Source organism: Glandiceps talaboti, chromosome 3, assembly GCF_964340395.1.
Source record: "Glandiceps talaboti chromosome 3, keGlaTala1.1, whole genome shotgun sequence".
Lineage (NCBI taxonomy): Eukaryota > Metazoa > Hemichordata > Enteropneusta > Spengelidae > Glandiceps > Glandiceps talaboti.
The window spans coordinates 27,086,231-27,111,242 of record NC_135551.1 but is presented as its reverse complement, the minus strand read 5'-3'; the positions used below and the strand labels follow the sequence as shown (position 1 = coordinate 27,111,242).

Here is a 25,012-nt window from a genome sequence, read left to right as displayed (position 1 = left end):
TGATAAAATATTTCCAATGGGCAAAAGTTGAACCATGATTACGTCCCACTATACTTTGCTGGGGCACAAGTTGAACCATGATAACGTCCCACTAAACTCTGCTGTATAAATTGGGGGATCTAGTAGTTAGAGGTTGCTGTGTGACAGCGTTGAGTAGAGGCAACAGGGATTGTATATTCCCAATGCAGTTGAGGAAGTGTCATGAGTTTGTGTCATTATAGGTACTTGCCAGGTGTAATAATTGTAAAACGCTTTGATTATAGTGTAATATATCACTATAAAAACTCCATATTGCATTACTATTGTTATATATATATATTTGGTCATGATGAAATACATTTGTTGTGACTTCGTTCCTTGGAAACCATGGTGGAAAATTCAACTCCATTGACCACCCAATAATACACTTCTTGGGAGGTAAAGCTTGGTGATTTGTTCATAACAGCTAACCTTGAACTTGGTGGTACATGGGGTGAGGAGGAAGTTGAACTCAATGATACAGTGGTACATGGGGTACCATGGGGAGGAAGTTGTACTTGATATGGGACATTGGGACATAGGGTGGGGAGGAAGTTGAACTCAATGATACACTGGGACATGGAGTGAGGAGGAAGTTGAACTCAATGGGGCATTGGGACATGGTGTGTGGGGGGGGGGGGAGGAAGTTGAAGGAATGGGTTTGGGTTAGATGTTAGCTGATTGTTATATAGAATATTCACTTCTTCAGATTCATACTTGCAGTAATATCAAAGTGAACATACGTTTATGTATTTCTTCTAAAAGCAGTAACATAAGCTAGTCAATTACTGTTTACTGTTTTCCATGGAAAATAACTAACATTGGCATAACATTCTGTACTGTACCAAGTTGTAGTGTCATCAGGGGTATTACCAGGTATTACAATACAAAAGTAGCCGGCATGGACCGGTTCAGCCTTAGGCAACAGTAGAGTGTAGAAAAGATATGAATTGTTGAAAAGATCCATTCTTACAAGAATCACAATAAAGGCAAACACACAATGTCTCAGTTCAACCTTTTATTCTAATACAGTCAAAGGTAAATAGGCACTTGCAAATCGTAAAAGTGTTTCGTCCTTGAAATGAAAATAAAAACATCAGAATGTAAAGAAATGTGCAGACTTTGGTCCTTGTAGTAAATTCAGAACATATAATACTGTACAAAAGATACAGATAGCCCTTTGACGGCCATTACAAGATCTTTCTTTTCTTCTTTTTCAACAAATATTTGCACAATATTTCTAGGTTTTCAGGTCATACTTGAGCGGTATGCGCTACAAGCAGAACAGTATCATTCATTCGGCTCCAAAATCACTTCAGATTCCATAAACAAATTCAGAAAAATTTGAAATTTTTTTTCTTCAAATTTTCGGATTTTCTGGAGAAACTTTACATATGGATGTTAAGAATATGTAAGTTTGATTCACTTGGCTCCAAAATGATAATCAGATCTTGTGAAAACTACAGAAAACTAAAATTTGTATAATAATTTTAAGCGGGAAAATGGCAGTCAAAGGGTTCTGATTGTGGACATGAAGGAATTCTGCATAGTAGAGATGCGCACCCCGAGAATACAATAAGTGCCCCTTGGGTATAAAAATATAACTTGTATTGATAAAAGATTAACTAAGGTTATGTTTAAAATAAATAACACAACTGTACAATTGAAATATTTATAAATAAGTTTTTTATGCATGTTTTGAAAAGTCTAAATTCATATTTACATAGGTATGGTTTATGCAGGTAGCAAGTACTATGAACAAGCTAGATGAAGTAGTTAGATTTTGCTGTATTTGTGATGGAAAGCAATATTTGCATACCCTATGTCATACATTTTGCATATTTCTAATACAATCTCAGGCTACAAAGTCACATGATCAAAATTGTGATGTCAAATTTTGGTTGTCGTACTAGAGTGTAGCCATGTTGGATTTTCGTCACTTTCTTTAACATTTGGTTCAAATGTAAACCAATACTCCAATATAACTCTCTCTGTTTCATTTCACTCTTGACTTGATACAAGGGTATGTTTTACTGATATATGTTCTTGGTATTAGTGCTAATTTTTGGAATTAAACTAATTATCTTGGTAAAAAAGAATGGTCAACTTAAGAATTTATTTTGAAAAATGTGGAATGTTTTGTTTTGTCGGTTGCTCAATATTTACAAAAATTAACCAAAAATTCTTGGTTTTGACTGGAATGTGATAAAAGCTTCTCAGCAGTCATGAAATAATCCTCAAAACCAGATATACTATCAAATTTGTAGTACAATGTTACTATTAGTACAGTAGATTGTTTCCTCTAATTTCAAATATTGATAACAATTTAGTACATGTGGGGTGAACAGGTACAGTCTTGTGAGTCAACCATGGGTCAAAAGTTGAAGTTACTAAGATTGTCACAATCTCAGGTCAGAGGTGAAAGTTCAAATCACCAAGACTGTCACAATTCTAGGTCAAAGTTCAAGTCCTTAAGACTATCATAATCTCAGGTCGAGGTGAAAGTTCAAATCACCAAGACTGTCACAATTTTAGGTCAAAGTTCAAGTCCTTAAGACTATCACAATCTCAGGTCAGAGGTGAAAGTTCAAGTCATTACAAATGTCATCATATATAAATGAATAAATAAATCATAACTGATCACAGGCAGAATGCATAAGCAATCGTGCATGTTTGTTAGTAGCTAAAACTGAATCTACCGCGATTGAATTTCTTTGACTTCTACGCTATATTATACTCATTTGTATAATACTTTAAAATCTGCATATGAACATCATTGTTGAATAAGTTAAATACTAACTCTATGAGAGCTGATTTCAATATGGGACAAAAACTCGGCAAGTATAAACTTGATTTGAAATGTTGATATTTACACTGCATATTAAGTACATTGTACATTACACGTAAGACTCCTCTGAATGGCTTTGTGACAACTCCTCATCGTCTGAACTGATAGGGCTAGCATTTTTGGCAGTGCTGGAGAGATGTTCAGACAATGGTGAGGCTGTTCTATGTGTGTACACAGGCTGTCGATAACTGTCACTGAGGTGCTCTTGCATATAAAATGGTGAAGAGTTCATTCGTTTGTCATAATTGTCACTACTGCTTCGTTGCACAGATTTGACTCTATTTGATTCACTTCTGCCCATGTACCTGTTGTGAGGTCCATTGTACCGTGAAACAGGATCAGACTCTGAGAATTGTTCATGCAAAGTCCTGTTTAGAGTGATCGGTTTCCGTCTGCTATCTCTCAGAGTTGTGCGATGTGAATGGATTGTTTTGACGTTTTGTATCGTCAGTCCCTGTTCTGGTGATTGGTTTGCGTGCGTTCGGTGTTGCAACACAGCGCGTCTGTTCATTGCTTCCTGATATGAAGGTGGTGCAAAGTTTCTTGGTTTGTCATGAGGGTCAGAAATACTTCGCCGAACAGATGACCTTGTCATCGCGTGACTATCCATTGGCAGCGGTAGCGTGGATGTGGTTGCTTGCGATGGAAAGAATTCTGTCGGAGGTGATTGTAAACTGTCTTCATTTTCACATGTCACATTAAGTTTATGTTTAAGCCGACTTGGTGTCACAATTCTCTTGCTAAACTTGTGTTTCATTTCTGGTGAGTCATTTGGAGATAATCTCCTCTCTCGTGGTGACACCATGGTTTTTTCAGAAGCTGGTGACCTCTGAATTGTAGATGCTTGAGCTCTTGGTGTCTCCTGTGAAAAATCCCTCTTTACTTTAGGTTGTGATCTCCACCGCTGTGCATCACTTCGTTTCAGCGAAACTTTCCTTTGAGCAGCATGATAAGTCGGAGGTGCTCTTTTGCATGTTAAACTACTGTCATCCTCAACATAAAATAGTCCGCGAGGAGACGTAAACTTACGTCCTGTCTGTGGTGATAGGATTCTTCTTTTATTGTGATTTTCAATTTCGAGGTCGACATCCAGAATGGAGCTGATAGAATTACTGCGCCTCATGGTTCGTGAAGAATGCGGTGGAACGCCAATGATTTGAAACTTTGTAAATTGTACAGTCGGACTCACTGGTGCAGAGTTCATACGACCTAAAGCATGTGAATCAACAACCTGTGAAGGCTGCCTAAGTCCTTCAATCAAGTCATTAGCAAAACGTGGGCTCAAAATTGGAGACTCCCCAAGCAAATCAGGATCAAACTCCAAAATATTCTTCCGCCTCATTTCTGATAAGTTTGGTTGTTTCTTTGAGGTGGAAACTCTTGAATCACTTTTAGGCTCTCTCTGATAAAACAGTTTATCCTGTGTGTTTTTGTTGAAGAAACGAGTGGGTGGTGGTGAAACCATGGGTTCAGACTGTCGTCGTTCACGATTCTGCTGTGTTCTCAGTATAGATTCTGGTGACGTTATGTTCCTGTTCAAACTGTGTGATAGCCCAATTCTTGATGTAAGACAGTTTGGACTCAGTGCTTTGCTGTCATAACCTGAATCTGTTGTATCTGTCGTATCAGACTCTGTAAAAAGCTGTGAATCACTCAAATGGATCTCAGAATCTTTGCTCAAAGCTGACGGTGACAGCTGATTGCTGTAAATGTACTGAACATTATTTTCGTTAAAGTTGATTTCCCTGTCCAGGCTGTCAAGTGATTCGTCATCTCGTCGGAGGTGTCCTACAAGATATGAAAATTGGGAAATATTAGAAATGAATGAATATATAGTTATATTTTTAAATAGCAATATGAAAGTTTGTTGGCAGATACTTGATTCTCAATCCAAAACCATACACTGTCAATTACTACATATCTTAGAAAACCAAGTCTCATTACAGAACAATTCAGAAAACGTTTACTACTTTGCAGAAAAATTAAATATGAAAAGTAGTAAGAACGAAACTATCAAAAATGAAAATCTTACATGTGATGGCTGTTTCTCTACAACTATACCTTATAAGGTTGCATTGATACCATATATGGTTCATGACATACCATATATGGTAACACAATTTCCATATATGGAAGTTTTTCTTACCTGTGTGGTCAGATGTGCTGTCAGAATCCCAGCCTGATCCAGAATCATGTCGTGATCGTAGTTTACTACCTTTCACTGGTGGGCTGCCAAATATTGAAGTAACATCACTACCCATGATAGTTGTCAGGTTTTCCAGCATAAACTCAATCAGAAGTGGAATTTTCTTAGATGTTTCAGCCTGCAGATAAACATTTTACATTATTCAATGTCTGGGTATCCAGCCAAAAAATCTGGACTTCAGAATTTAGGAATGTTGGTGAAAATATGTTCACCATCTGTGTTGATCTCTGTCAGTATTTCATGAATGTAGGTCAAGGTAACTACGCATTTCTTATCCAGATGCAAGTTACCACATTCCAAAAATGTGTAACACTACAACTTCACATGTTATCTTGTTTTTTTGATAAAATGAATATACATTTCTGCCAAAGTTGCTGAAGAAATTGATAAAAGTTACAATCTTTTAAAATTACTTTAGAAATATCTGATAGACATGAATAAGTAATTTATCTCTTTGGTTATTCCAAAACACTCAGCATATTATTGGTAGGTTGTTTAGTTAACTCAAATTTTTGAATACAACTTACTGGATTATTATTAGTTCTCTTGGTAGGTGGGAAGATCAAACTCTGACCAACACAGACTGACAGGTTGTATGCATTCATATTATTCTCCTCTGAGTTCTTGTCAATGTGGTAGAGTATACAGAAGAACTGCCTTAGGAGAGATTGGTTGATTTCTGGTAACTTGTCAAACATTCTGTGAATATAATTATAGGAAAATAAGGTTAATACGGTACTTGTTTGTATGATGTATGGGTGGGTAGGGGTGGAGTCAAAAAGAAAGACTGGGGTTGGGGGAGAGAAGTTTGAGAGAGAGAGAGTTTGAGAGAGAGAGAGAGAGAGAGAGAGAGAGAGAGTTTGAGAGAGAGAGAGAGAGAGAGAGAGAGAGAGAGAGAGAGAGAGAGAGAGAGAGAGAGAGAGAGAGAGAGAGAGAGAGAGAGAGAGAGAGAGAGAGAGAGAGAGAGAGAGAGAGAGAGAGAGAGAGAGAGAGAGAGAGAGAGAGAGAGAGAGGGAGGGAGGGAGGGAGGGAGGGAGGGAGGGAGGGAGGGAGGGAGGGAGGGAGAGAGAGAGAGAGAGAGAGAGAGATAGTTTGAGCGAGAGACAGAAGGAAACAGAGAGACATAAACAGATATATATAGAGAAATCATTATTCATTATTTTCTTACGTTTTTGTTCTATGTATCCTCTCTGTGCCATTCTCAATTTCAATACACTCCAACCAGCTATCATACAGATTACAGATGAACAGACAATCTGGCAAACTACGTATCAAATCCTGTAATATAAAAAACAAAACATGTGTTATGTTATATTAATCAAATCAAATACCATGTCTAGAAATCATACAACCATTCAATATATAGAACACAAAAACAGAGCAGAGGATATGTCAGAAAAATATGAATAATCAGAATTAGAAAAATACTATCTCTAAAGTTCCATGAACAGAAAAGGTCTAAAGTTGCTAAGTTCCATGAACAGAAAAGGTCTAAAGTTGCTAGAAAGGATAATAATATTTTTCTGGTTTTTTTTTGTACATTACCATGCGCCACACAATATTTAGGATATTTTTTAGACCAGACATTTTATTCAATAAAATTATGATTTTTTGAATTTCAGAGAGTAAATTGTTATTCACCTTCAAGATGGTGGCTGTTACCAACACAGGATAATCATCAAAGTTGACTTCTTCACCAGATTCCAGTTTTTCTTTCAGTTCTCGGCATACTCTGGCATTTGCTGACTTACGAAAGACACCCGTCAAGAATGGTGCGTTATTGTAGACATGGTTTAGCAGGTCTGAGATAATGATTGGAAGATTACCATCAACAAACAGTTGTTGCAATGGAAGACCAAACAACCTGGAAAATAATTAAAACATTGGTCAAAATCTTCAAAATACAAATATTCTTCCATTCAAAAATGTTTTCATTTCAAGAGAATTTGTCTTCAATCATTTCCCACAAAAAAAATCCATCTTTGTATAAATTTTCTGCCAAAGTTTAGTCTTGTGGCTTCTTTCACTATTGATATTTTCCCGCCAAAAAAAATAATTACCATTTTTTTTCAAAAAAAGAAATAAATTTGAATAAATTTGAATACATTAAAAAACCACACATTTCATTCTTCAAATTATCAGGATCCTACATCTTCTCAAAGATGCAGAGATATGAGATGAGAAATTTTGGAGTAAAAATTCTTGAACAGCAATCCTTATCATCATTATCATTACAGTCAGGTACTACACCAGACACAATACCTCTGTATTTGTTCTAAACACTAAAACCTGTTTCATTGGTAACACAATTCTTTCTTTTATTAGCTGCCATTGAAACCTAAATATTTAATTTTGGCTTTTGTTGCAATCCAAGTAGTTTCCTAGTAGTGCCTTGCCATGCAGCACTAACAAAGCTAACCTGTATTGACCGACTCAAACCTATCTTTTACAGGGCTACATAGTTGAAATACTTACAAAGCTTTGAAACTAGTCAACCATACTAACCTAGGAGAAGACGTGCTACCGTCCACGCTGTCACCACTTTTACTGGTACTCCTTTTGAATTTGAAATTAATCAACGAACTTCTCTTGGCTTTCTTGAAAGGTTTATGAGCCCCGCTGACATCTAGAACACAACAGGAGAAAGGAGAAGAATTAGATTACGTGGTCAAACACCTGTCGTTGTCTTCGTGCCAAAAATTGAGACCCAAATCTCCCAATAGCAATATTTAAACAATGTAATATAATACTACACAGCAGGCTTCCTACAGATTTCAGTGTCACATTTGCTATTTTGTGACTGGAAACTATAAACTTTGGAAATAAAAATTTGATGGACCTTAAACCTGCATTCCATGCATGCTACCAGTTCATTGTATGTCCATACATTAAGTGCAATAGGTATGAGTTCATACTAATCATAGTTATCAAAAAGTTGTTTCACAGCTTTGGCACTCAGTAAATAGTATGTGTAGAATGACTGCAATGTTGATGCAATATGAGTGGGAGGAATGAATGCAGAATCTAGCCGTTTGGATCAACTCTTTGGTTTCATTGAATGTACAAAGTTTGGGATACTGGTAGCAATCACATGATAACAATTGATAAACACACACAAACCATGGTTGGGAGATTAATTTGACTTACCAAGGTTCATCCTGTTAGATTTTCTCTTCAGTCTCAAGACAAACTGACATTGTGAGCCTGATGGGTAGTTATCCATACTACTATCAAGATCAAGTACACCCTCGTCATTCTGGTACATGTCTCGTAGGTGATTTATTTGAATTGCAAAGGGGATTTCATGTCCTGAAAAGATTACAGTATAGAAGTTATTGTAGACAGTGTCAAAGAGAAAGGTGGAGTGAAATGTATGTCATATATATATATGGGGAACAAGGGGGTTATGACAAAATTATGATGTGGTCAAAAATATCCAGATTTAGAAATGTTTTGAGAAGACTTACCAATGAGTGGATACAGAGTGTCTTCTTTCCGTGATTGAACCCAAAGTTGGAAGTCGTTTGTTTGGTAATCGTTGATCTTAAACTGTTCCAGGCACAGTCTTATTACTTCATTAGCATCATCTGAATTACATACTGGGATGCTTCTTGTCTGTACAAATAAACCAAACTCAATCTTAGGAAATTTGTTGTCAAAAAGTCAGAAAATATACATTTTATACATAAAATATACATATACATAAAAAAGAAAATATACGTTTTTTTTTGTATTCTTCTTGGTTGGTACTTCCAAATCTTGTGAGATGTCATAAATATTTACAAATTACATTACAGACATGTATTTCCCATCATGCATCATTCAATATGGCTACCGACACTACAACAAACTGAAAAGAGTTTGACTTACCACTGAATAACCATTGACATCATTGTTACTGACTTTCAAGTTCAATATTTTAGGTTCTTCCTTCATCCTTTCTTCTTTGATATTTCTGTCGAAAAAAAAAGATATAAATTTATGATAACAATTATTTACTCGGGCAGTGTCCGACAAGTTTCCAGTTTGTGTACTCTCTGGCTTTCTGCCTATTCAGATTTAATTTTGACATGTTATTTTACAGGTAGTTTGATGTACAAAAGTTCAAGGGATATTTTCGCAAGGTTTTTCTTCAAAACATTTGTTACATGTATTGAAAATTCTTAATATTTCTCAAATTTCAACTTCTCTATAGGAAAATCCAACTAGCTTGAAAACTTTGGAAATTTGTGTTACTTACTTGTTGATCATATTGCACCATAGCTGTCTAAGATCTGATGATGGAAACGTTACAACGTAGTTTGACGTCGGCCATCCCAAGACAAATGACTTGTCCATTGATTTCGACGACTCGCATACTTCCTCAAGACAACATGCTGTCCACATCTCACTCACTCTTACTTTCTGTTTTAACCTGAATGTGGTCCCAGATCTAGTAAAAAAATTAAGACAATAAAAAAAGTGAAAATTTGACAAGTTTAGGACACCAGCTTAGAAGTCATACCCGAGTACACATCCATTCAAAAAACATTCACAGTGACGCCAGACAAAATGAAAGCGTTCTTTCATATAAACACAGTCTTTTGATTCATTTGTTTTGAAAGAGTCACTTGTTTTGGGCCGCCTCTCTGTGATCACTGGAGTGTTGATGTAGTTGCCATTACATCTTTTCATTAGATCAACTGTACCTTGGCAAGTATGACAACATTATTGTTCAATAACACACTAATGGACACCAACAAAGAAAAAAAAAAGACATAAAAAAAAAACTTCTGAGGTGTTTATGTTTTAGATATAATAGAGGCCAGAATAGTTGTGTCATTACAATAGCCTGGGATAGACTTGAATGTTTCTATCATTGTATAATGTTTTTGATAAAATTGTCTAAAAGCTTCCTATAAAAAGCACTGGCCATGACTTCATAATAGTAACTTATTTTATTTTTTCTACAAATAGAACATCAACAGTCCCTAGGGATAGACTTGAAGGTTTCAATCATTGTACAAAGTTTTGGATTGACTTGTCTAAAAAAATCACTGGCCGTCACTATTCAGCAGCTTACTTTTGTAAGCTATTTTAGGTCTTCAACGGCCTAGAGATGCAATATCAAAGTTTCATTAATTGTACAATGTTTTGATAAATCTTGATGCATTTTCCAATAAAAATCACTGGCTGTTACTTACTTTGTTTTTGCTATTAATAAAACATCATTGAACAGGAAAATATATCGGTCTTGTGTTTGGACACCTGTTGTCAGTTGTACTGGGCCTTCCATCACGTACAGTCGGCTACTATCATTATGATTGGTCTTGTCACTAGAACTGTACAAAAATAAGACATTCTTAACTAACTTGAAAATTTTAAATCGATAAAGTTCTTCAAGTTTATATAGTCTAGATATTTAAAAAAAACAACAACAACACAAAACTCAAATAAAACTTACACTTGTAACTAGTCAACTAAACTATTGACATGCAAATATGTATAACTTTCTAATTTCAAGTTTGTGATTTATGTGGTCTGAAAGAAACAGAAAACTGAGAACAATTTACTCAGCTGCTTCGATTTGTTCACATGTTCACATCTGGTTGAAAATGGACTAATTATTAGACAAGGCATCTTACTGTTTCCACAGTCTATTTGACTACGAAGCCATTAAAATCCTTACAATTTGCATCATTCCGTGTCCAAGAATCACTGGAATGTTACTCTTTCACAACACCGCTTGGCGTAGGGTTTGGAAGTATTTCAACAAATGTATATATGGTTGTAGCACTGCCAGAAAGCAAACTGTATCGTTTCTAAGAATGTTTTATTTAAATTCTTAGAATATTCTGTTACAAAGTATGTACACACCTTTTACTAGCTGACATGTTTGTGTTGTTCAACTTATGTAGGCAAGATGCAAGATTAGATTGGAATTTCAGATAATGACTATCGATTCATTGAACTGTAGAACAGGACAGCTAACCTTGTTCTAAACCTGAGACTTGGTAGTCTAGTGCTATCTGTGCATCAAATCTCAAGATCTCCCTTTACCTGAGATGCTTTGATACCATGTTAGATTCTAGACTAGAGATTTGGCTGTCCTGCTTGACAGTGTCATTCTGTCAAGCAAGGTGCCAGATAGCCAAGTCTATGGGCAAAAGCTGTTCCTGTTTTACAGTATGAAAGGGTATGAAATGTTCCAGACTACAAGATCGAAGACAAAGTGTGTTCCAGAAGATAGCATGGATTTCAGAAAACAAAACAGCATGGGTTCTGACTAGTGTTGGTAACTGTTGCCTGAAACCCTTGCCACCTGTAAATCATTTCCTACTGTTCAGTTTCAACCTAAAGTTTCCTTAGAAAGGTTTATTTTATATGTGGATAGCTAGTCAGAAATACAATCTCTTTTTGTACTCAAATTTTGATAAATATCACAAGTATTCAATATCTAATTTTCTCCGCAAAATACCGAAAAGAAATTTAAAATCACTACAAGACTATCAACTAGATAAGTTTAAGAGTTATTCTGATCCAAAATGGGGAAGGAATTCTATGAAAATTTCCAAAGAAAGACAAATTTTTAAATTCCAATTTTGCTCAGAAACAATGCAAAGTGAAGTTGTGTTTATGTAACATGACCTCCTGAAGTGTTAGATGTAGACAATCAGTATATAAACTATCTGGTAATCACTATTAACATGTAACACATCAGGCTGATTTCATTAACCTGTATTCGCTGTTAATTGGTTAATAGCTGTGATAATGAACTACACCAGACAATGTCTTACAATACATGAATGCAAGAGCCTTTCAAAACAATGATATAACACTCTAAAGTGCTGTCTGTCATACAAGTTCAAGACTAGACTATACTCTGTGTTTACATCTAGGTTTCACTAGAACAAGACAATCCATCAAGAACAAAATTTCAATGCAAAGGTAAATTAGTTTGGGCAACTTAAGGACATATTACATTGCAATTTGAGTTTTCACTGAACAAAATCTTAGCAGAAAAAAATTAATTTGATAACTTTGAGATATTTTAATTTGAAATCTATTTTTTTCACTAGAATAAATCTTAGCAGAAAAAAAAATTGTTTTGACAACTTTGAGACATTTTAGATTTCAAAATTTCATTTTTCACTAAAATCAAATCTTTTGGAAAAAAATTTAAAAAACCTAAAATTTTGGGAAAACAGTTTTAACTTAATTCCTATATGTGAAACTATCATAATTAAGTGAATATAAAATGCTGGCAGTACAACATAGGTTTAAAACTTTTGTCATCGGTAAAATGTTGAAAAACATTACATGGAAAATGACTATTAATGATCAAAATGTTGAAAAACATTACATGGAAAATGACTATAAATGATCAAAAACTTTCAAAATTCTTACCTTGTGACCTTTGACTTGCTCAAAGAAGTACCCTTTGATCGTCTTTTCAAAGTTGAATTTTTGGATTTCTGTAAAAGAAATTTGAATATAATTAACCATTTTTGGGATAAAAAGGGAATTTGATTACCATTCTACAAAAAAAGGTAATTTGATTTTATTTGAGAAAAAAAGAAGAGAGAATTTGATTAGCCTTTTAAAAAAAAAAAGGTGTCAGAATCCTATTGTGTGGTGACAGACACATATCTCACATTTTTGACAGTTTTTCACAGCTTCATTTCTAAGTGCCATCTCTTTTGGATGTGTTATTTTTTGTTATTATGTTTCTAATTTGTGTGAAGGAGGCTCCCACACAAGCTGTGACAGGAATATCAAAGTCCTTGTATGAAAGTTCTAAAAATAATTGTGTTGTTTCTCCCGTTGTTCAATGTTGTGTCGATATCAGTTACGATAATTAGTTTGTGAATATTCAAACAACAAACTGAACGACTGCGCTGTGATGATTATCTCCCGTACGGGACAGACATACAATATTTGATGAAAAAACAAACATGTCCACAAACTTCTCTGCTACCGTTATAACAAACACACTAAAAAAAATAACATTCTTTCTATTGTGATGGAACTGAGAAGGTCTTGAAACTTTTACCCCTACGATCCATTAACTTGATGACTTAACAAGAAGGTGAAAAAGTACTCTGGAGTATAATCCCGGCCATAATCTCAGCAATTTAGCATGTTTCTTTCAAACACCACAGTTTGTGGGATGAGCATAATGAAAAGGGCCTGTAGTGAAAACTGAGTTAACTGGGCTGTGTTGTTATGTAACAAGCCCCTCAAGGCAGTAAGTCTTTTATAACTGCACAATAAAGGAAGCCTTGTTGAATTCATACCTTGTCAAAAAAAAACTCAACCCACACTAAAAATCTTTCTATTTCTTTTACTAAAAAAAGTTTTCTCTCTACACACAGTGATTCAATTGTGTGTTTGGAGTGACTTGCTACCATCCCATTACCATTATTCCGCATGGAGGAACTGTTATTGAGATATAGATTGCCCTAGTTGGCTGATGTGTATCTCTCTTCTATGATGGCATCCATAATTAATGACTGCTTGGCTTGACATACACAAACACAATACATCTTTATGAAGGAAATCATTGAATTTACACCGTGACTTGATCCACCGTAACTGAAGGCTCCATAAGACTCTTCATTCACTTAATTATGGAAGCTTTAGAAGGGGGTGATTAGAGGGAGGGGAATATCATACCTGTGCAATGCCAGCAGCTTTGTCAAACAGTTGTAAGTTGTCGTGAGGAAACCTTTCCTGCACTTGTTCAAGTTTATACTGGTTTCCAGCGACTTGGATTTCATTTTCCCTTTCTTTCACCATCTGTACAAGGAAACAATATATCACATGTAATGACAACAAAGTTACCATTTCACCTACATTACATCACTTTTATGGCTTCACATCATGATTGCAATAAGTTTCAAATTTGTATCTGATTCAGTACATCATACGTTTGCTATGGTATTATAAAAATAACAGAAATCAGCAGTTTCCATAATTCTGGTGACAGAGCAGTGAAATCAGGTATCTATTACACACTGGGACTAACATTTTGACAATGACTCTTAGTTGAACTGACACACATTTCATATCCATTGATCGACTTTTGACCTCTGTGCTACTAGTTGAAAATTCATAATTTTTTTTTTTACGTTTTGTAGACTTGAATGCAGAGATTGAAGGAGTGAACTTTTTAGTGGAGGAAGTAATAGATGGCATGCACAAAGCAAAGTTAAAGAAAACGAAAAACACGCTTGGTTACCTCCAAGACTGACTATTCTGAAACCTGAATGGCGACATATTTACACTAGGTTTGTGTATCGCTTTCACCTAATTACTCCCCTAGATTGCAATAGAAATCTAACTGCAATGCAAGGGTAGTTTTGAAGTGGACAGTATCTTAATCTTTAAGTAGGTCTGACTTGCACCAGAGACGAAATGTCTTCATTGAAGTGCTCACACACAGACATACAACCTTGGAAAGTTACCTGTAGAGGCGGTCCCACACACCTCTTAAAATTCTACCTTCAACTAAAATCACTTTAAACGGTACCTCCTTTACATAAATTCACAGATTATTTTTATGAATTTCTCATCGTAAAATCCTCAGATTGTGAATAGCAGGGGGAGGAGATGATGTCAAATAATTGAACTAAAACTATGGGTAATCTAATGAAGCATGGTAATAGTTGTAGTAGCCATTACATCAAGGATTAGTGAAAACTTTGTTTGCACATCACGTCTGTACAATTTCAACTTTGTCTGTGCTTGCAGGTACTATGGTAAATATAACTGTAGGTATACCCTAGCCATGCTCATTACCATGCGTAACAAAGTAAGGCTCCAGAAGTATCAGATTATTTGGAGTTGCAGACTGACGCATGAAAATGATACATGACAGACACGATATTTCAACATGGTTTTGATCTCTGTGTCAATAGACAAAGCAATGGTTGTTACATTAGCGTGTAAGTCTGCTACAAGGACAGATAAATTGTTACTAAAATAAGACTTACGTTGTTTACTTTCTGTACCACAGGATGAAGATCTTCGTAAGTTGGGTGAGATTTAGGAGTCTTCTCCAATAAAGAGGTTAAGTACTGGTCATATTGAGGGATTCTTTGTACCTGTAGATTAAAACGATATATTGGTCAAATCCACAGCTTTCCAGCCAGGCGTCCATGAAGGACACAATTACTCTGGTTTGCAATGAAATTCAAATTGAACCTGTGGACTGGAACCACTTGAAAAGAGAGATATTGTCACACATTGTTCAGTCATTACAGGTGGAACGGCACGTAGCATGAGCTAGTGGAATGCAGAAGAGAACAAGACAACAACCTCTTGTGTACCTGATCTTCTGGGGGACTGGTTAATCTCGCCATAGCGCATTGCTGTCGGCCATGTTACTTAGTTGCAGTGTACGTCCCAGAGGATGACATGTTGGTCAACCAGCTACAATATGTCCTTGTGGTAGAGATGGCACTTGGCCAAATAAATCTCTTACTGCCTTTGATATGTAAATGAACTAGAAGCCATACAAATGTAGATTGAGTGATACAATAGCACATAATAATGACACACAATAGCCATTGAAAGACTTGTTTATGCTAATTAGTTACCCAACAATTCTTTATTGTCAGTCAGGTTTTCATTATATACTGGGAACACTCTGACCTAATTCAATTACAGCTTAGCCACGTTTTTACCACAGTTTTAACAACTTTTTTTTTAATTTCAATATTTCCTGCTATGTCTATGACTTCATTCCAAGTATGGCAACAATAGCAATACATGCAATGATTATCATTTCCACATGATACATAATTCATCTTTTCAAAGCTAATCAACCAGTAAGTTTAGTACTGGGTACCCTACCACCCCTCCTTACTGTCAATGTTGGTTTGGTCCTAGTATTCTGCATTACAAGTGCAGTCAATCTTAAATAGTACAACCATTAACCAGATGAAAGTTGTAAGACAGTACATATACAGACAACTATCACGAAATCTCCTCAATTCTACACGTAAACATGTTTTTCTAGAGTCACAAAGTCTGTCATTTTTTGCTGAACACTTTTATCTTACATAACGAAAACAGAAGTCATTGACGGACATTTTAGACAAACCTCTAAAAACTTGGTTCTTGTTTTTCTACTGGAGAACGTCACGACAGTTCCATGTACCTGATTTCCCTACACTTTGAGTCAAATGGCACAAACCTGAATACGTGACCACAGGACTGTACCATCTTAATGTGCCAGGCAGGGTAAAGCCAATAAACCATCAGTTTATTTACATTTTGTAATAACTACAAAAGCTTTATTTTTCAGTATTCAATTTTAATTTTTGTTCCAAACACAACTTGAAAATTTACCTGAAATTTTCGACTGCACACTACAGTCTTTGTCAACAGATTGACCCGGCGCTATTCAGTACATGTGACCTTACGGACACGTGAGTATAATAAGGGGTCGTACATTTATTTCTTATTTCAACTTCAGCAAGAGGATAATCTTATCCTTCTGCTAATGTTAATTGATAAACAGTAGATGAGTTGATCATTGTTTTAACCCTACCACATCCCCCTAGTCAATATGCTCTCTATAGATTACATTTTGCCGCATAGTTTCACCAGGGTCTGTCTACTAACTTTTATTATTTATCTCCCTGACTATTTTTAGTCTCTTCATTTATTTTTCCCTTCTGTCTACACAAGGACAAATCTGTTTAAAACCGAATTAGATGATAATGGAACTGTGCTTGATTTAGCACACAAACTAATACAGTTTCCTTGAGACTTCACCATTCAATGTGAAGTGAGGCCTGGCTAGTTAAAGACCTGTGTCTCCAGTCTATGTATTTCAAGGATTGTAAATGCCATTATATCTATTCATCATCACCCCTCCACATTTTTCCTACTGTTTAAACATCCTCCAAACTTGATTTTGGACTTGAGAGCAAATTACGATGAAGTTATTGAATGAGGTAGCTCCATCCAATGTGCAATGAGGCCTAGCTGACTAAATACCTGTAAATCCATTTGTGTACTTCAAGGACTGTAGTCTGTTTAAAGCACTCTCCGGATACATCATTAGTTCTCTTGCCCCCACACTTTACAAAAACGAGGACAACCGACATATCTCGTCAGTGCTATAAACTGGCAATAAGGACTGAAAATTACATTACCTCTATTTAATCTGCCCTCCTTGGCATGTCCCCCCCTTCAAACAGCCTCCAAACTTGATTTTGAAGTTATGTGCAAATTAGATTACAATTCCTAAATAAAGTATGTCCGTCCAATGTAGAATGAGGCCCGGCTGACTAAGATGCTTAAAGACCAATACTTCTATTTGTATAACTCAAGGACTACATATGACATTGCATATTTTTACACCTACCCCCTCTGCAGTTTCCTTTGTTCATAAGTTATTTGTACTTGAATTTGAGTTTGTCAGAAATTACACTGATCTTTCCCTAATAAGACATCTCTATTGAATGTGCAATGGGGCCTGGATATCTTAAAGACCTGTGACTATGGTTAATGAACCTCAAATATTTCCCTTTCAGTTGATTTTCCTCCTCGACATATTCCCCTTCTGTTTGGACAATGTGCTTGAAGTTGGAGTTGAGAAACAAAATACCTGAATTAAACCCACTCAAAAGCCCATCTATTGTAATTATCTACAAGTTCCAATGTTGTAAGTGATGTTTCTAAAGCGCTTTGTATTTTGGAATGTCTTTACGTGATCTAGTTGTCACGAGACGTTGAAGGTAACAAGATGCAATGGTAAGTACATCTATTGTCTACATTATCTACATAGTTGAGTCACTGCTTGAAATGTAAAGTAGTCTTATTATCATTCCAAAGTCAATGTCCTACAGAAAAACTCCACAGAAAAAAAAAGGCTGCCGTAACGAAATCTTTTGAACTTCAGCCAAAAGTGTATGCAAACCACATAGACTTTTGATTTAATGCTAGGTATACAACATGTACAATACTTTGCTGTAATGTTCAGTTGTTGTTTATGTACATACTAATAGAGATAAAAGTACAGATGTGAAGAAACTCGGCCAAGATATCAGTTACTGTCATTGAATTGCACAAAAATATTATGATCTCTAAGTTACGGCAAACCACTGGAATTCAAAGCGATTGGCAAACACTGACAACTGCTACCTGTCACGTCGACACTTTACGACCCTTGACCTTTTCACTGACTATACCCATGGTAGTCATCTTGAATGGGTAATACGAGAGGAACACTTCAAGACCTCAAACAAATCAAAGGAAAAAGTGATTTTATCTGTTTGTCATCAAATTTTTTTGTTACGCGAATAAGCCACGTGTTTCATTGTCTGCCTATATTTGTAGTGTTCTTTTATATTTGAAGTTGGAACTTCCGCGTCAATTTTATGCTACTTGTGTGTTAACGCTATTGTTTCCTTTCCGATGACCAGCAACATTTTTTCTTTTCAGAGATCGGAGACTGAAGGCTGCTAGGACAGAGATCAGAGACAGTCGACTGTGCCGACTTCCATATTAACTGGATGTTTTGTAATAGCTATGAATAACTGGCTACCATCACAAAAGACTTCTCTTTTATCTCACATTTTTGTGTCGATGAGATGTTATATCAGATTGTCGTTTCCGAAATACAGAAGTTTGATAAGGGTGATGACTTTGGGAAAGTTTTAGTTTGCATATTGTGCAAACTTTCTCATATTGTTTCTTTTTTGCCTCCCCAGAGAGTGTTTAATAGAGACACAGAATATAAGTTGATTCTCAGCTATTTGTTGTTACATTCCCAAATGACTTTGGTAATTTTGACTTTTTAAAAAATCTAAGACTGAATTAAAAAACGCACACAGTAAATGACAGTAAGTACATCATGGATAATCTATGGGTGTCTACGTTGATGTATAGATGAAAGGTGCTAATGACAAGATAAATGGTTCAGCCTGAACGATAAACAACTTTTATTTTCAGTTGATGAATATCAGACAAACATCTCCACTCAACCATTATCTCTTCATAGATTCTTGATCAACTTTTCCCAAATTTTCCATCCACTGGAATCCAATAATAAGACCTTTCCCCTCTCACTTCATATATTCAAGTACCTGACTCTTAATAAGAACAAAGAAAAAATATTTTGGACCTAGTGCAGGAGGAATTTGCGACACCCGTTGAATTGAATACCGCAAGCGCTGCCTAGGATGCGAGATAATGCACACGACAGGTGCCATAAATCGATGACAGCAGGTTGGGGACAAGGCGGCACACGTTTAAACAATCGTGATACATACTTCACCTCAAGAATGTGGAGTTAATGATCCAATCGTTGGATGATTTATATCCACATACATATATATTTTTGTCTGTCATGATAGGGCATGTTTGTCAGTTTCTGCATTCTCAACCTCTGAACTACCCAACAGCTGTTCTTTGTCTGTGTATAGACATCTCAGCTGTTCTTTGTCTGTTTCTGAAGTCCCAAAACAAAAGTCCAAACTACAAATTAGCTATTTATTTGTCTTTTTCATTGATTGTTCTAAATTTTGCACTTCTACATTTTGGTGTTCTTTTATCCATCTTTTCTTTTTGTTCATTTTCTGCAGACATTTTTGCACAGTATGATTTTCTTGTAAAGTTTGATAATCTTTGCAGTCAGCAACTAAATTTAACTCCTTTTCTCAAAACGAATGTAAACAATTAGAAAGTACTGAATGCATGTTAATATATGCAACTTTTCTGACACAAATTTGAAAAGATTTCATTGATCCTATATTTCCAAAAACTTTCCAATCTCTGGCTTTTTCCTAAAGAATGCAGGAATGTAAGTCTTTGTTTTTTGGTTTCCATGGTTGCATTTTGCAATGCATTATAATTAGCCCCCCAGTTCTGTCATCATGTATGAATTATTACAAATTTGAATTGCAAGCATTTCTTGAATTTTCCTTGATATTGTTAAGTTGTTTTTCTCCAAGCCTGTACAGCATACCAACCCCTCCCCCCAACCTTTTTGAGCATACCAGCTCCTCCCCCTCACAAACCTTTTGACCTGATCTCCTCAAAACGTTTTCCGATGTAGAATCATTAATCATGATGATGGAACCATCCTTGGAACGTTCAACGTACAACAAATCCTTGACTTTGTGAACTCGGAACCAAAGCAGGCGTACCAGGCGCCTGTTCATCCGTTAACAAACCATTGTACAATACATTCCGGATCATATGAATTCAGAAGTACATCCGATTTTCTGATCTTTAAAGTTTTATTTTGATTACTTAAAATTTACTAAATGCACCATTGTAATTGTTTTGCACCAAATCATTACACAGACGTACCATTATGTTGTACCATTTATTACAAACAACAAAACTTTTCAGTGAAAAGGAACACAATTTATTGCTTGGACATCCCTCGAGGGGTGTTGAAACAATTGAATTGGAAACTAATTATTGTTTTTCAATGGTCAAGGTACAAGTGATGTCAGGGTTTCATAATTTCCCCATCATAGGTACAGACACAGACAACTCTATTGTGTTCAGTCAGGAAATGATTACTTCAAATATGATCTTTGCACTGGAACTGACAAAGCATCAAACATTTTAACTCTGGGACTTGGCTATCTGAAAACACAACTTACTGGCACATCATCTAGCTGGACAGCCAAGTCTCAGTCTGAGCTACAAAAGTTGCACTGAGAACTTATCATTGAAGTAAAAACATATATGAACATGGATCTCAGTGCCAATGCTTGGGGGCAGTACACAGGGGCTGCACTATATCTCACCCCTGGACTCTTTACTAGGGTTCAATAATAAAGTTTTGGTGGAGTGTATCAGATCCGATGTAATGTTCAAAAGCTCTCCTACTCTCTGAAGTATAAGATTTTCCTTCAAAATAATCATATGTATACAATATTTTCACTTCTCTATCACTGACATGTCGTTCCCTCTACAATTAAAGTTAAAATACGGAACTTTGTGCAAAGTTTACCAAATTTCCTCTTCCCTGGAATTCCCCTCCAAATCATGGTGTAATGTATACAACACAGTGGAAAATTTAGCAGACTTCCACTTCTCTGATATCTAGTTTCCCCTTAAAAGTTCTTTTGAAAAAGTCTACGACTTGAAATAGTGTAAACATTTACCCAAATTTACCCTCTTTGTCCCTGGGTTAAAAAAACCCCAACAAAATGACCATCAACATTATGTACAGTTTTGCTCCATTTCAGGTGAAACGTCACTTATCTAGCGCAGTACTTCAAGGGTGATTATTTTTGTCAATCTTTTTTGATGATAGAATGAATATGAGATTGCCACCAAGGATACATTGGTCGAATGCAGACTGTTAGTTGTCATGCCTCAATCACCCAGATATAAGGGAATGTGACATTGCTAGGCTGTTTAACACTGACCTTTTGTCACCCTACATTTATCGTTTAAAAATCTTTACGGTTGTTGAAACCCTGGCCTCTGAGTATAAACCTTGACTTTAAGGGACAAGGAGCACCTTGATTTCACTTGACAGTAATTTATACACTTGTAGCCTAATGTATAAATAACCATCTTTCAAACTCTGTCAAAACTTTGAAAACTTTCAGCTAGGAAAATAATACTAGCAGAAACAGCTGTTCAGTTGTTTTATGTTGTTATGATATTTGATGATTTGGATGGTGTGAGGAGGGGGGGGGGGGTCTGAGATTAAGAGGGGGGGGGGGTCTGAGATTAGACTCAAAGTAAGATTAGAATAATAACAATAATAAATAAACTACTATGGTCAGGACTGAGGGTCAAAACTCAAAAAACAACTAAGTTCGAAAAATCTGAATTTTTCAGATTCAAGTGGACTTTACTTCAAAATTTGAGGCATGGTGAATAGTGAGATGACTGCTATTGTTTCTACGTGCTCATTTGGATGTACTGCTACCAGTTGTTTGAGTTGTACTGTTTGAGTTTTGTCTAGATGTGGTGATGTTTGATATCAACAAACACAGCAACACACAATGGAAACCTTCACCACCGACAAGGGTCTGACAGATTTAACAAACATGCTTAGCTAACATTAAACATAAGACTACAGAAGAACTAGTCAGTAAAACAATTAGACTACTAGGTAGGAAGTTGACTTTCTACTACCTTGTTGAGTGTCTGATGAAAGATTGTCGGTTCAGACCTCCCGGTGTCTATTTCATGACAGAAATGTACACCATATCTCACACGTTCAATATTGGTATACTTTTCAAAAAAAAGTTACACCACAACAGAAAATGGTAGAAAAAATATAATACTGCGAAAAACTAGGTACAAAAAGTTTGAGAGGATTCCTACCTTGGTTTGGGTCTGTCCAAGTACACTTTTAACACTACTGTGAATTTCTCTCATTGCTGTCACGATTACAGAGGAACCCTGAGACACAGCCAACACTACGTGAGTGCTCACAATCAGTTCAACACACTGCGTATGACTTAAAGTCTGAACATGCGTACGTGCGTCACGTTACAACTGTGACGCAAATCAGATAAACCACGGTTCAAGTACGCTGAAGAAATACGTAAATGTCCAGTAAATATTTCACATAGAATCTAAACTATGGAACGTACTCTTCTCTCAGTGGTAGAGAGAAATACTGATACTTCACAATTTAGTAGAGACTTTACAAATGTTCTATGGTTGCAGTGTAACCATATGTCGATCTGTGCCAAAACCTGTGTAGTTCCGAGGTATACCCGCGATGACAATCGAACCACCCACTCACAACATTGGCTTGAATAGATATCCGGCCGATCCTACTCGTTGGACAACTCTGATTTCTTTGGCTCTCCAACACGGGACTGACACTCCCCTTTGTGTTGATACAGCATTCATACGCAAATGCTGTATATCTTTTATATGTAAATATTCATATGCAAATGTCGGCATACCAGTGATATGTAAATAACCAAGCCCAGAACCTTATCTATTATCTGAGATACCTGTGTATTGTTTGGTCAGCCTGATCATTCTAAACCGGTGTATGTTCAGCATACCATCAAGAAATATCAGTCTTGTTATTACTTAAAGGTTACATCCTGTGAAATACTGAACCGGTTCCAAGTTTGGGACAAAAAATACTATTTCTGTGGAATGACTTTTAACCTTTAGCTGTACTATATATCATCTTTTCAACCATAGTGCTATCATGACACCCTGATTGTATTTTCTATAATTAAATTGTCTTATCACTGAGTTATACTAATACAGTTACCCAACCCTCCTGATTATCTCCTTCCCGTATCCCCCCTCCCCCACATTAATTAAATCATTATCACAGCATACCATGACCTACAGAGTTCAAAATTACTGTTTTCATGTTGACCACAAGTTTGTAATTTAAGTCATCAACAGCAAAATATTGGTGGTACATACTTTGTAAGCCATTAGTTATTGCAATCGAATTTATTTTATCTGTAGACCCCCTCCTGCCCCCAATCATTTTTTGTATTCTTGTATTTATTTTCGATATAAAAACTTTCCAATTTGGGTATCTCAGGTTAACAATAAATTTATAGTGATCCTTCTTGGTGAAAAATCATGTGTTACAAAAATACCAATAAAACAAACACCACACCACTGAATTCAGCGTTGGTTGGAAGGTAAAATAGCAGTTGTTTTTTAAAATTAATAATAAATTTTTTTCCCTTCTCGTTTTTGATTTTAGACTACAATGAATCCATCAATCACTACATTTGGAATTAGAATATAATTTACATACATGTATACTGTCATGACATTAAATAACTTTTCCATAATTTTTAGTAAAATTTTCCGTTATCAATTTTTCCGTCGTTCACACGTCATCAGGTAAAGTACATGAGGTAGGGTCAAGTTGTGAGACCCACACATAGTTTTCATTTTTGCCTCACCTGTTTTCTTATCACCAACATTACATACTTCCCACCAATAAATCTATCCAATATATATATGTACAATACATGACATGTTTCATACTTTCATGCCAGCTTCATTTCCAGATTTCATTTTTATAAAAATAGATATTTTAATTTTATCTACGAAGAATATAATATTAGACAACAATCGTAATTCACAAATAGTGAAATAAGTAGATCCTTTCAAGAATAACAGTATTCTTCATAAAACTAATTGTTTTTCTCATCTTTTGATGAATATATACCATATTTTTCAGAATTTTGATGACTTTTGAGCACCAATCTGTCCAATTTTAAATTAACATTTTTTCATTTTCGATTCTAATCCTTAAGAAGAAATTTTAAATAATGACTAAATTGAAAGGACATTCAACCTACTCAAATTCTCTACTGTTACTGTAAATCTTTTGTATTTCTGAATTCTACAGATTTTTTTTGGTGAATTTCTATAGCAAATTTTGATTGAATAACTTTAGTTTGATTACTGATTGTCGGACAATACCTGCTACAATCGTTTGAACACACTGGTGCCATCTTGGAATGTATCAATATTGGCTGACAAGTAACAGTGCGGTTATTTACCCTTTGGCATCTATGGCTTAAAAGGGTGCCACATACACACAACAATCAGAACATCTTTGTCAATAACGTAACAATCAGGAGAGGAGTTAATATTTACATAGTCTCATTACGGTGAATTCAGCCATCGTTCTAAAGCTAGACAACAAAATGGCTGACTTTAAGTCTCAATCAAGACATAACTTTATTTTGGGCTCTCACAAAACTTTTCATTTTTTTGTTTTCTAAGTCTTGTACATTGGTCTTTCAACTCTTCAAAAAACTTCCAAGTTTGTTTTTTAAATTTCAAACCAACATGTTGAATACAACGAATTCAATTTTACAAATCGTACAAACTAGGAATTAAAAACAAATAAAAATATTACAAGTCTATCTTTCTGAAACATCTGCCAATGTATCCCTTTCCATTTACTGTTCCTCTGTTGTATGTTTACAAATGTTAAGGGTTTAAAAAAATGGTAAAAC

The 25,012-nt window shown here is 35.6% G+C and overlaps 1 protein-coding gene across 1 annotated transcript in view; it reads right to left on the bottom strand.

Annotated features, from left to right (window-relative positions):
- Nucleotides 1-1,023: 1,023 nt before the first annotated feature.
- Nucleotides 1,024-25,012, bottom strand: part of LOC144433321 (uncharacterized) — a 63,288-nt gene continuing 39,299 nt past the window's right edge. Inside the window, exons 8-21 of the mRNA XM_078121628.1 lie at nucleotides 15,047-15,157; nucleotides 13,728-13,850; nucleotides 12,459-12,526; nucleotides 10,256-10,393; nucleotides 9,313-9,504; nucleotides 8,943-9,027; nucleotides 8,540-8,687; nucleotides 8,220-8,381; nucleotides 7,578-7,698; nucleotides 6,714-6,936; nucleotides 6,241-6,350; nucleotides 5,600-5,771; nucleotides 5,013-5,190; nucleotides 1,024-4,654 (exon numbers count right to left, since the gene is read on the bottom strand). Of these exons, the coding sequence (XP_077977754.1) occupies nucleotides 2,916-4,654; nucleotides 5,013-5,190; nucleotides 5,600-5,771; nucleotides 6,241-6,350; nucleotides 6,714-6,936; nucleotides 7,578-7,698; nucleotides 8,220-8,381; nucleotides 8,540-8,687; nucleotides 8,943-9,027; nucleotides 9,313-9,504; nucleotides 10,256-10,393; nucleotides 12,459-12,526; nucleotides 13,728-13,850; nucleotides 15,047-15,157 (3,570 nt within the window). The 3' untranslated portion in view covers nucleotides 1,024-2,915. The remainder of the gene's footprint in view (nucleotides 4,655-5,012; nucleotides 5,191-5,599; nucleotides 5,772-6,240; nucleotides 6,351-6,713; nucleotides 6,937-7,577; nucleotides 7,699-8,219; nucleotides 8,382-8,539; nucleotides 8,688-8,942; nucleotides 9,028-9,312; nucleotides 9,505-10,255; nucleotides 10,394-12,458; nucleotides 12,527-13,727; nucleotides 13,851-15,046; nucleotides 15,158-25,012) is intronic.